Source organism: Magnolia sinica, chromosome 11 (genome assembly GCF_029962835.1).
Source record: "Magnolia sinica isolate HGM2019 chromosome 11, MsV1, whole genome shotgun sequence".
NCBI lineage: Eukaryota > Viridiplantae > Streptophyta > Magnoliopsida > Magnoliales > Magnoliaceae > Magnolia > Magnolia sinica.
In genome coordinates this window covers 83448236-83461705 of record NC_080583.1, presented here as the reverse complement: position 1 = coordinate 83461705, position 13470 = coordinate 83448236, and the positions used below count along the sequence as shown (strand labels likewise).

At 42.1% G+C, this 13470-nt stretch overlaps 1 protein-coding gene across 1 annotated transcript in view; it reads right to left on the bottom strand.

The window, feature by feature from the left end:
* LOC131219551 (E3 ubiquitin-protein ligase UPL5) overlaps positions 1–11649 on the bottom strand; it is a 31858-nt gene extending 20209 nt beyond the window's left edge. Inside the window, exon 1 of the mRNA XM_058214748.1 lies at positions 9653–11649. Coding sequence (XP_058070731.1) covers positions 9653–11495 — 1843 coding nt within the window. The 5' untranslated portion in view covers positions 11496–11649. The remainder of the gene's footprint in view (positions 1–9652) is intronic.
* Between the last annotated feature and the right edge of the window lie 1821 nt (positions 11650–13470).

Below are 13470 nucleotides of genomic sequence, written 5' to 3'. Positions count from 1 at the left end.
CCATCCATTCTCCAGGCCTACACAGTGGGGCTCTCATTGCAAGGGGCATAGTGGATCTATACCATCCTAACCTTCCAATTCATATGATCATTTACGAATAGTTTACATGCTCATCATTCACTTCATAATGTAAATTACAAGAAAATAACTACCAAACAATATTCTCTCTTCTTCTTTTTTTCTTTCTTGAATGGTAACTTCCAAACAATAAAAAGAGGAAAAGGAAAAAGATTCCATGAAAATTTTGTAAACTCCAAAACAAGAAAGTATTTTATCTATTTATTTATTTTTGAATGGTAAAGGCATAAATTAAAAAACCAATATATGCAAACTATATGCATGCACGCTATACAAACATCCCCCTGGTATCTTCTTACACATCCAGGCCTACAAGAAGGCAAGCCTCCGTCTCTTCTAAATTACAGCCCTTGAATTGGAATCATCGAAGTCCAAGCAATAATATATCCCTTGACTCTATGGACAATGATTCCTGTCGACTCTGATTTATAAGTACAAATGTTGCTATTTCCTCCTTCCATAAAGACCAAATCGTGGCCATGAAGGCTATCCTCCATAGTTCTAGTCCTTATTTTATTGAAAGCTATCTTCTTCCATGCAAGAAGTAATGAAGCTACCGACACCGGCATAACCCACACTACTCAGAACAGCTTGAAAACTCACCTCTGATTTTTAGCTCCAATAATGGAAAGTATTTTTACTTTCCAACTGTTTTCTTGGAAACTGACTTTCCAAGAAAAAAGTCACTTTCTCTACTTCTATTTTCCTAGCTACCAAAGAGGTTCTTAAACTCTAGTATACAATAGGCTAGTCACTAGGGTCCAACCTTGGCTGCCGCACCTTATGAAATATACAATTCCAGTCTCGGTCAATGATAAGCTTCCTAAAGTTACAGGAAAAGACTGGAACCTCTCTTACTGCATAGAGCTAGGCACCAAGAAATCCTTTGAAAGGCACTGAGAATGCTGACACCACATCCCTTTCTCATTTCATCCCAGAAGAACTAGAATTTACCTCGAGAGAACCCCTAATTATCTTGAAGAAGCCGGCTGAGGCAGCTCCCACTAAAGCCTTTTTATCAACCATGTCTTTCACCCCTTTCCTCCCTATTTCCCAGCTTCTAAGTACTAAGAATGACCAAATGAAATAACCCTCAGAACTTGGATCTAATGGAAGCCCACTAGAAGAAACAATTCAATCTTTAACCACTTCCTGCAAAACAATAAACCTTCCTCTTTTTCACATAAATTTTCTGCATGAATGTGCTCAGACGTGAGAATTTCAAAATATATCAAAATATTAATCACTCCACATAACGAGAATAAATCAGCTGAAAAGTTGTGTCGGTCACGTCTTAAGACAAGCGTAAACTCACCTTTTGACTCAAAAGCCATAGGCAGTGGAAAATCTGACATGTCAACTCATATAGTTATATATCATATTGAAAATGTATAGTTACTTGTTCATTAAGCATGAATTCTGTGAATCGAGGAACAGGATTCATGTATCCAACCCCAATTAGTTGGGATAAGGCTTTGACAATGATGATGATCTATATACCACTTATCTTCATAGCTTACATGCAAACAATTATGTTACTGTCAGTGGGTCACACTCATTGGCATGAGATCTCAAAACCAGGCCCTAGAAAATCCATATTTTTATGCTATCATTCACTTACTGCTTATCTAACTTTTATTTGAAGACATTGTTGGGGTAAGTCATGAACATGGTGGGGACTTCTTCATGGCAGTGGTGGGATGCCTCGGAAATCTTGTTCAAATCGATCCTCTGGCAGAGTTAGGGGAGGAGATGGGGGTGGTCAGAATCCGAGTCCAGCAGAAGAGAGGTCTCGACCTTCCCATAACTGTATCTGCGCTCATGGGGGAGAAAAGAGTGGTGATGCTAGTGCAAAAGGAGGATCGTGGAGAGGTGATGAGGTGGGGGGACTTCTAGACGTTGAGGGGAAGGAATTGGGCGGCCAGGCAACCATGGATTCCGTCATGAGGAGATTGAAGAACCACGAGAAGGGTGCTCCCAAGGTGTTCCTATCTCAGGGTCGGCTTCTTGTGGTGCTCTGATTGGAGGGGTCGAAAGCGACTTCGTTGCGACACCTAGCTATGGGTGCTCTGTGAGTGCTATTTGTCAATCATGCTCCCTCCCGAACCTCTTTGTTGCCGCAGGTTCAGAGGTTTCCAAGCCTCTGGTGTCCCCTCAACTTAGATATGAAGCTCCTGCAGAGCCAGAGGATCAAAAGGCATGTCAAGCAAGGTTGTGTCGGGATCTCCGTGCCAAGTGCCGAAGCTAGAGGTTGAAAGGTGTCCGGAGGAGATATCTGCATGTGCGAATCAAAGTATCATTTGTGTCCAACATGAGAGCCCATCTTCGTTGGACTCATGCATGCTCGCTTCTCCCACAAACCTACTTAAGTCGCTAACACATGATCCAAATATTTCCACGTGCAAGAGAGCTCCCTGTCTTATATCCCGCCCACAGCTTCTTTGTTCAACATTTAGAGAAAAGGGGGCAATTTCGAGTAACAACACAAATCGATCGCGGGAAGTTTCTAGCTATAAAGATATCGTAGGTGCCCTTACTTGAAAACGCACCCCCAAGGTGATGACAACATTGATCTTGCCATTGTTAGCAGAGAAGTCCCAGGTAGTGAGGATGTGGTCACATCTATTGTTATCCCTTTTGTTGCTGATGAGTTTGAAGAAAGTGAAGCCTCCTTAGAAGTAGATTCTTATGAAAATGATCCAATGGAAGAAGCCCTGATAGTTACCCCCTTGTGCGCTGAGAAAATGTGCGACGGTCCCAGTCCTATGTCTAATCAAGGTGTGGAAGCGGACATCTCTTCAAGCGATAATTAGGGGTGTACACCGAGTCGAACCGAGTCGAGTTGGCCTCAGCTCGAACTCGGCACAGGCCAGTTCGAGCCAAGTTCGCCTGTGCAGCATTTTCACAAACACATGGACTGCACCTTCAAAACCTCACTATATGTAAAACAACAGCAGTTGTTTTACAGGTATTTTATCAAACACCTTCTAAGCAACATAAAAATCAAGAAAAGAAGGGTATTTGTTTCATATACATACCTTCCTTGCCACCCGCCACACTTTGTTGAGTCATTTCATCAAACACTTGGTGAGCAACATCAATATCAAAGTAACCGAGTCATTGAACTGGTTTGATCCGAGTTCGATTCGAGTTGGGTTCGATCCAAGTCGAGTCGAGCTGGGGCCAGCTCGAACTCATTTTCGAGCTCAAAAAATCAGCTCGAACTCAGCTTTAAATCGAGCTTTTTCGAGTCGAGTCGAGCGAGCTAACCGAGCTAGCTCGGTTCGTGTACACCCCTAGCGATAATATCGACAAACCTTTTCGGATTTCTGATGAGCAACTCAAATAGACCAAAGACATTCTTGAAAGAGTAGGGGGGTTGGTTGGCATGTCGTACAGGACCCAAGATGAAGACGCTTATGAATTCTTCCAATTTGCTAGGGCTAAGGCCGCTCAGGGAGTGCAAGTTGATCTTCAGGCGAAATCCATGAAATCCCCTAAACGCTAAAGGGAGCTCATGAACCTGGAATGTACCATTAACTATGATTCGACGAGTAGAGCAGGCGGCTATGTAGGGGTTAGAGCAGGAAAAGGTGTTGTTCAATGATTATCCTATCATGGAATGTCAGAGGGTTGGAGAGTGCAGCGAAGAGGGCCTGGGTAAAGAAGATATGGAGAGGATCAAAGACTGACATCATTGCCATCAAAGAATCCAAGTTGCAATCAACGAATAAAGGTACGCTTGCTTCTATATGAGGGGTTAAATCTTTCGATTGGGCAATTCTTGATGTTGTGGGGATAGTAGGGGGTATTTTGGTTGGGTGGAAGTCCCAAATACGGGGGCAAATAGAATTTTTTTTTTCTGGGAGATTCTCAGTTTTTGTTCTTCGAGAGATATCTTCAGGGTTTCAATGGGTATTTCTTGTAGTTTATGGCCCTTGCTATTACAACCTGAGAGATTAGTTTCGGGCTGAACTTGACATCATTCGACAGAGATGGGATGCCTCTGGTGTGTTGCAGGGGATTTTAATGTTGTCCGTTTTTCTTTTGAGAAATATTGTGGGGGCAGGGTCAACAAGAGCATGTCCTCCACCTCTGATTGGGTAGCTCGACATGACATGGTGGATATGCCTTGGGGGTGGGCCAAGTTCACTTGGTCTAATAGGTAGGATATCCCTATCATGTCACGGTAAGACAAATTTTTACTATAAGTGGATTGGCTTGAATGATTCCCTTTGGCTGTTCAACATGCTCTTCCAGAGGTTGCATCAGATCATAGGCCTGTTGTTTTAGAAGTGGGTGATGTTAACTGGGGACCAAGGTGTCCCGTATCGGTATCGGTTGGCGTAACGGTGCCCTCTGAAACCGATACGGATACGGGGGCGTAACGGCCCGTAACGGTGCAAAATTTTTTTTTGCCAAAAAAATATGAAAAAATATGGATTAAATTCGGAGTATTCTAAGCATTAAAATATGCATTCATTTATAAATTGGAACATGTTTATGGTGGTGTAACGGTCCACTCTTTGGTGAGAAGTTGTATCAGACTGTCTAATGAATTTATGAACCAGATAACCTGAATTTGACTATAAAATTTATATATTTAATTTTCTAAATATTTAATTTATATACTTAACAACTTGATATCATTTCTCCCAATAGTTCTTTAAAAAAATGAAATTAAATTCAGGTAGATGGCGTTGCCAATTTGGGGCTGACTTGGAGGACCAATCTATACACCAAATCGGCCTCAAATTCATGCAATTTATTGTCATTATCCCACTTATGAATTAGTGGACATTTATTAGATAGTGAATCATGAAAAAAAATCAAAAGACCCTATTTTAAAAAATAAAAGTCCACAAATTAACAATTAAAATTATTCAAACAATTTGATTTTGGCATTGTGAGTTAGCAATTGCAGTTCATAATTTAATTGCTAAATTTTAAGTTAATATATGTCTCATGTACAATTTTTTAAGGCTTGAATTAGGTGGGACTCGGATTGTGAAGTGTAGCACACGTGTCAAAGTTTTTTGGGCCCCACCCGTGATGAATGTGTTATATCCACACCGTCCATCCATTTTGCCAAATAATTTTAGGGCATGAGCCCAAAAATGAGGCACATCCAAAGCTCAGGTGGACTACACCATAAGAAACAACACTAATTAAATGTTCACCATTAAAAATTTATTAGGGGCTACAAAAGTTTTAGATCAAGCTGACATGTGTGTTTTCTCTTCATCCACGTCAGTGTGACCCAATTAATAGGTTAGATTGAAAATAAACATTACAATGGACCTTAAGAAATTTTTAATAGTGAGCATTCTATAACCACTGTTTCCTATGGTGTGGTCCACATGAGATTTGGATATTATTAATTTTTTAGATCCTGATGTAAAATGACGTAGCAAAATGGATGGACGACATGGATAAAATATATACATCATGGTGGGGCCCACTCAGGTCTGATCAAATCAGATTGGATGGAAAATAAACGTTACCGTGGGCCTACGAATTGTTTTACGGTGAAAATATTATCTCCGCTGCTATTTTTGGTGCGGTCCAGATGATCTTTGGATATAATTCATTTTTTGGGTAGTGCTCTGAAATGATCTCTAAAAATAGATGAACGGTGTAGATGTAATAAATACATCACTGTGGAGCCCACGTAACTTTGATCTCCTTTGAACCGTTCGTACAACTCGGAGCTCGAGGAGTGTCAGCGCTCGTCTTAGCGTGACACGTACCCCTAGCTGGTGTGCGGTACGCCTGAAAAAAAAAAAAACAGATAGAGGGAAACCGAAAAGAAAAGAGGGAAAGAAGAGAAGAAAAAAGAGGGAAAGAGGGAAAGAAGAGAGAGAGAGAGAGAGAGAGAGAGAGAGAGAGAGAGAGAGAGAGAGAAGAAGAAGAAGAGGAAGAAAGCCGCAGCCGCAGCTGCCTGAGAAGAAGAAGAAGAAGAAGAAGAAGAAGAAGAAAGAGAAGAAGAAGAAGAAAATAAAGGAAAACAGGTATGTTTTTTTTTTTTTTTTAAGGCTCGTAACAGCCGTTACGTGTACAGAATATGGACTCGGCCGATACGAAACGCGTAACGGGTACCACCGTTACCGTTACGTATCGGCCGTTACGGCCGATACGTAACCGTTTTGGGATACCCTGCTGGGGACCTTGTCCGTTCAAGTTGAATTAGCATGGATGGATGAGGACGGATTTGCTCAGTTCATTGCGGACTAGTGGGCCTCATTTACAGTTGACGGTTTTGTTAGCTTCAGAACTAGTAGAAAATTCAAGATGCTCAAAGAGAAATTGAAGTTGTTGGCGTTGTCTCCAAAATTGATCTTCCAATGGATACCACCAGATCAACATCTGACCTGGTGATGAATGAAAGACGGCATTTAAGATGAATCACAGTATCTAAGAGTAGCTGGTCATACCATTCAGTCTCACAAACATGCATAGCACTTTCATGCGTGTCATGACCCAGTTGTTGCACTCATTTATTGGCAAGTTTGTCATTGTCTACTTTGACAATGTTCTTATCTACAGCAAGTCGAGGAATGAGTACCTCAATCACATGAGTCTTAGGAGTCCTTCGCCGCGAGCACTTCTAAATCAACCTTAAAAGGTGCACATTCATGAGTACATCAATGATCTTCTTACGGTACATTGTCTCGTTACAAGGTGTAAAACTGGACCCAACCAAGGTGAAAGCCATTGTTGATTGGCTGACACCCACCACTATCTTTGGAGTTTGTAGTTTCCATGGCCTCGCCACATTTTACCAATGTTTTGTGCAAAACTTCAACAATATCATGGCATTGATCACGAATTGCATGAAATAAAGACAATTTTAATGGACAAGTGCAACAACAAGAGTGTTGATAGGATCAAATGTAAGATGACCGAAGCTCCAATTTTGCGCCTTTCGGACTTTGAGAAAATATTTGATGTGAGTTTACAACGCTTCCATCATCATTGGTGGGGCTCTTGATCAAGAGGATCATCCAATAGCATTCTTCAACGAGAAGCTCTCCGATGCGAAGCAACGGTGCTTCACTTATGACTTGGAGTTTTATACCGTTGTTCGAACTCTATGGCATTGGCGTCACTATTTGATTAGCACAGAGTTTGCCTCATACGCTAATCGTGAATCACTCATGTATCAAAACTCTCAACAAAAGATGATTGCTCATTGTGTCAGGTGGAGCATTTACCTACAAGATTTCTCCTTTGTCATTTGTCACAAGGTTGGCAAGGACAATCGAATTGTTGATGCCTTGAGTTGTTGTTTCACATTTATTATTATCGATGTCTATCATTGTTCCGAGGTTCGAAGAGATACAATGTGAGTATGCAAAAAATAAGGATTTCAAACATATTTACACAGACATTCCTAGTAGAGAGCATATGAGACACCCACGTTTCAGCATTCATGATAGTGGCCAATTCTAAGGGACAACTTGTCCTACCCACCACGTCTATTTGTGAGTATGTTGCAAGGGAATTACAAGTCGATAGATGTAATGGTCATTTAGGCGATTGGGTCGTAATAGTACCATAGCCCTCGTTGGAGATAGATACCTTTAGCCTCATTTAAAATCGGATGTCGAGAAGATCTGTCAATCATGCAGGGTTTGCCTACTTGCCAAGGGTCAAAAGAAAACAGTGAATTGTATCAACCACTACCAATCCCACAAGCTCCGTGGGAAGATCTCAACATGAAATTCATTTTGGGTTTGTCAAAGACTGTCCAAAAAGTTGATTAAGTATTTGTCATGGTTAATCAATTTTTATAGATGGCTCATTTCATACCATGTTTGAATATAGAGACACTTTCAAGATTGCTCAATTATTTTTTTGAAAGGTTGTTCGTCTTCATGGGCTTCTGAAGACAATTGTATCAAATCATGATACCAAGCTCATGACCTATTTTGGAAAACTCTTTGGACAGCAACGAAGACCAAGCTTCAGTTTTCTAGTGCCCGCCACCCTCATACCGATGATCAAACGAAGCTTGGGCAAGTTATTATAGAGTCTTGTCCGCGATCATATGGCTACATGAACCTAGTAATACCCATGGCTAAATTTGCTTATAATAACTCAATCAACGAGTCCACGAGGATGCCACCTTAACCGGAATATGTTCTCGTCTTCCGATTGATTTTGTTCCTCTACCCCTAGAGTGGAGACCAAGCGCAGAAGTCGATGACTTCATCGGCCATATGCGGTAGGTGCATAATGAAGTTCGATGCAATATCGCCGCAAATAATAAAAATTATACGCAACACACAGATGTAAAGCATCATTTTGCCAAATTTGCAGAAGGTGACATTATTATGGTCCGTATTCATTCTAAACAGTTACTCATCGGATCCTCAAAGAAGCTTCATCCCCGCAATGTGGGATCATTCAAAAGCATAAAGAAAATTAGTGTTAATGCTTATGTTTTAGATTTCCCACCAGATTTACCTAGTAGTCCTACTTTCAATGTAAAAGATTCCATATATCATGGGACCTATACTAATGATGGTATCAAAGAACAAGCTATCACACTTTTGACCATTTTGCTACCTACAGACACAATAATTGATGCTCTCGACGACTAGATTGTCTCCACGCGTCAAGTTGGTCACCAAAAGTTTCTTATCTGTTGGCAAGGACAACCTTTCTTCAATGCTACATAGATCACAGTTACAGACTTCCAGCGCCTGAATCATGACCTCTATGAGCAATATCAGGCCATTAATTCGCCGAAGTCGAGTTCTTTCAAGCCAGAGAGGACTGATGCAAGTTGAATTAGGCCCAAGATTCATGGGCCGGGGCCAGGGCCAGGGCCAAGCCCATTAAGCCCAAGCCCCACAGTTGGCTCATCAATAACGAGGTTATTTATGCAAATCAATCAGCTAGCCATGCAATAAAATCTCATTAGATGTCTCTTCCATTAAACATCTTTCTTATTTACTCTTTTATTTTTCAATAAGTCATTAGTTGCCAATGACATTAAAAACATTCCTTCTTTGTACATCTTAAGCCTATTTAAGGGCCTAGCACTAGTATCAAGGCACCTTGGAAATGAATAAAAGTTCTAATTATTGTTTCTACTTTGTTTGTGATTCTTATGCTTAGTTTGGAAGAACCTACGTCTGGGTCAATCCTTCACATCAGCCGGCTGCACAACCAAATCCCCGCGGGAAGCTTCAAATTGAATTTTTTATGGGTGTTCCCTGAGGAACCCAAGTCTAGCATTCCCAGAGTTCTCCAGTCCAAACAAGGATGGGCGACTTGACCTTTGCTGAAGTTGCAACTTCAATTCAAGGGATTATGTATCTTCCAATGACTAGTTATGTGGGTAATATTGTCCATGACTGTTCACATATAAGTAGAGATAATAAACTTCCAATTACCCGAGTCATTAGAGGTTTCAATGGAGAAAGGAACTCAAAGAGAAACACATATACTAAACAGAAGGCGCTTGCCTGTATTAGGAAAGAACATTCTACCATCATTTGAGCACGAAAGCACATGCACTCTAGGGGGATTGAAAGATTTCTCACACCAAACAGCAAAAGCTTACCAGGATTAGGAAAGAACCTTCTACGATCATTCGGGCATGATAGGAAAAGCACATTTTGAGGATTGAAGATTGCTTTGCACACCAAAGAAAACCACTCCCGCAACACGCCAGGGCCCGTGGCTTCCTCATTCTTGAATTCCATGAAAAGGCCACCATGCAATGCTTCAGGTTCTGCACGACCAATATATTCAAATGATTCTGCCAATAGTTGTGACCTGTCAATAAGCATCTCATGAAGCTCCTCAAACTCTTCCTTCACATCAGGGAACATCATCATCACCAAATGCCTCCTTGTCTCAAAATCCGTCACATCCTTGTGCTCGAGCAGCCAAAGATGGTCATCACTCCGCTTAGCATACCTAACAAGTGTGTTCAATGGAAACCGTCGGCCCCGCAAAATGGCTCGGAGTTTCTCCCATGCCCCTTCATAGAGTCTCGAAATGGCATCCAATTCTTTGAGAACAGCAAGATACTGGGACCACTCAGTCCGATGGCGGTCAACCTCGACCATCACCTTCGCAAACAAATAGTCCTTCACAGGACGGTCACTCTCGGCCGTCCCATTCGCAAACAAATAGTCCTCCACCTTCTTCAGACACTGGTCGATTTTTTCCAGCAGCTCCATGAAAAGCCCATGAAACAATCTGATCTCATCCTCATAAAATGGCTGCTTACTACTGCCCTCATGAGAACCCACAGGAATCGGGAACTGGCCACCAACCCGGTCCTCAATAGCAAGACGCAGCGTGAGTGAGAATGCAGCAAAGTCTCGCAGATCACTGGCAGGGATTGGACTGCAATTCGTTAACTTCGTCATCAACTCCAAACCTCTCGAAACGTTGCATGCCAGCTCATTTGCGAATGGGAAGAACTCATGAATCACAATGGATGACTTCTTGTATTCAAAAAACTCGGACCCATGAGCCGCGCCCATGGATTCCAACAGTGTCGCGAGAGTGCTCCGGCACAACACATACAGTGGGTCATCATGGGCAGTTCTAAAAAGCAACTGGCAGAATTCCAGAACTATAGACGCGCACTGGTTCTGCACCTTCTTCGTCAAGCTATCTATATGCGGATTCAAAAACAAACGAATTGACTCCTCGGCAATCTCACGGTTACCTTTCACAGGGGACAGAAACAGCATCACAAGAGCCGACGGGACACCGGCAAGCTTAAAGACCTGGATGTGGCCAGCAGTCATCTCATCATCGCGTGGGCACATGCGGAGTAGCTCCTTGACACGGGACCGGACAGCGTTCGTCGGGACACTGTCGCCACGGCAGAGTCGGGTCACCCAGTGCACGATATCATTCACCACCTGCCACGATCGCGGATGCTGGGTGCTCCGCATGCGGCCCACCAGATGAAGGGTGGAGTCCGTACAGATTTCATAATCGGCCAGGGATCGGTCCCCCTGGAGCTGACGGCCAAGGTAGAGGAGCCGCTGCTCGGCGGTCGGGATGCCGGTGATCCGTCGGATCTGCTCATGGACGGAGTCAATCGAGTCAGCAGAGTCAGCATGGATGACGATCGTGTTCCCGCCGTTGATCATACGGACGAAGAAATGGACGGCGGAGATTCCGCTGCTGCTACTGCTGCAGCTGCGATTATCCGACGCGAAGGTGCATCTGGAGAGAGGATGAGTATCGAATTCGAAGGAGAAGCGATGATCGCCCTTGATGGATTCTTCGTCCTTTTTCATCCGTACGTTGATCAGATCGCCGTCGGTGGTGGGGCTTCCATCGTAGTCGTCGAATTTTCTCTTGGATGAGGCGATGAAGCGGTGGTGTGGGTCGATCGTGGCCGTTGGATTGAGGGAGGCGGTGTCCCCAAGAGACATCGAGAGAGAGAAATAGAGTAGAAAAGAAACCCTAGAAAGAGAGAAGAGAAGAAGATGCCATCTGAAAGAGAAAGAGGGAGGGTTTATTCATGTTAAGGGATTTCTCATACAGCCGCGTTGTCAATCAGCGGGAAAGAGAGAGAGAGCATTTCTCTGTAAAGGTCGTCTCCCATACATCCTGATGTACTGCCATGAGAAATATCCGGACCCTTTATCTCTTAATCTAGGTAATCTTCCAATGATCCAAGCCGTTTATATGATGTGTCCCATTTTCTATGGTTGTATCTCAACTAATAAACGCTTTGATATCATTAGTTTAATCGTTTGATAATTTCGTTCTTTTTGGTTTGTACTTGAACGTTCATCGTACCTTTTGTATAATCAAATGTTTAAAATATTCAATATAAAGGTAATTTTTTATTTGATCTCCCATCCAGGTGGAGGCCTATCTAATAAACGGTTTGGATGATTGGAAACAACAGTAATCCAACGGATAAAGTCCCGACGCATCATATTACGATGCGTCGGGATGTATTCGAGAAAACTTCTTCTCCTTGTAAAGAGAACGGAAAGGAGGAGTGTTTGCGTACATCGCTGTATTGAAATTTTACAAACAACGTCGTTATTTTGCTTTTTTTAATTATTTAGAAAATCTAAGCCGTTAAAATTGTGTAACATATAGTTAAAATAATTTATAAAAAAAATTGAGATAATCTAACTATTATATTGGCCATACATGAAGATTAATCTGCATCGTCGGCTATGCATTGATTTTGAGGAAATGACCGTAAGATGAAATGAACGTCATATTTTTACAATCTAAGAATTATTTCTATGGTCCAATACTTTTTTTAACGGGTCAGATTTCAAAATAAACCTACGGTTACTGATAAAGAGAGCGTTGTAGATAAGGTTTTCCTGCAGCGTTTCATGCGAACATCTCCTTGGAGAGAGCCGGACCGGAATCCCTCAACCCCACCTCTTGTACGAGCACGTAGAACACCCCAGCTCTCTGGGCCCACCATGTTGTATATGTAAAATCCACTCCGTCCATCGTGTGTTCTTCTTGTTTATAGTACCTGTAGAAAAATATCTGCCAGATCTGTAATTCATGTGAACCACACCAAAGGGAACGATGGGAAGGAGACACCAACCGTAGGTTTGCATGGGGCGCCAGTTAATCAAACCCGTTCATCGTGCTGACTCATCGTGATGAAGGGAATATGTAAATCAACCTCGTTCAAAACTCAGACGAGCTACAACAAGTGAACGGTTCCCATTTGATGTGGCCCATTTTAGTTGGGTTGATTTTTATTTCATTTTTTGTATGTTCAATATAAAGGTTATCACATGATGGACGTAATGAAATTCACATGGAAAATATGATGGCCCAAAAAGCCTGATGCTTCACGCCCACGTCTATACTTAAAATGTGGACGGCCCATATTCCACCGAATTAAGCCGCGAGAAATGTGGACGGTCCCTTTTTATGAATTTTTACAGAACTAAATGACCCGTTAATGTCTGTGCAACCATCGTGATGTGTATGTTGCGTTCAAGGTTTAGGGTTCCCTTTAATCTCCCTTGCCATCTCATTTTAATGAGAGCGGATTAGGCGAGACTCTGGATCCACTGCAGTGGGTGCGACCGCTGGCTGTGGGGCTCACTGTGATGTATGTGACTATATTCAAGCCGTCTATCCCAATTGAAAGCTCATTTTAGGGCATGATCCAAAAAATGAAGTAGTTATAAATCACAGATGGACCATAATACATGAAACAGTGGTTATTAACCATTAAAAACTTCTTGTGGGCCACAAAAGCTTTAGATTAAGATGATACTTAAACAATCTTTCAGACAGTGGTATCTTAAATATAACTACATAATTATCGCATTCAGTTTTCAAAAAACATTGCGGATCGATGTATATATTTGAAGGCCAGTGGGAGTAAATTTATCTTTTTGGTCTCATATG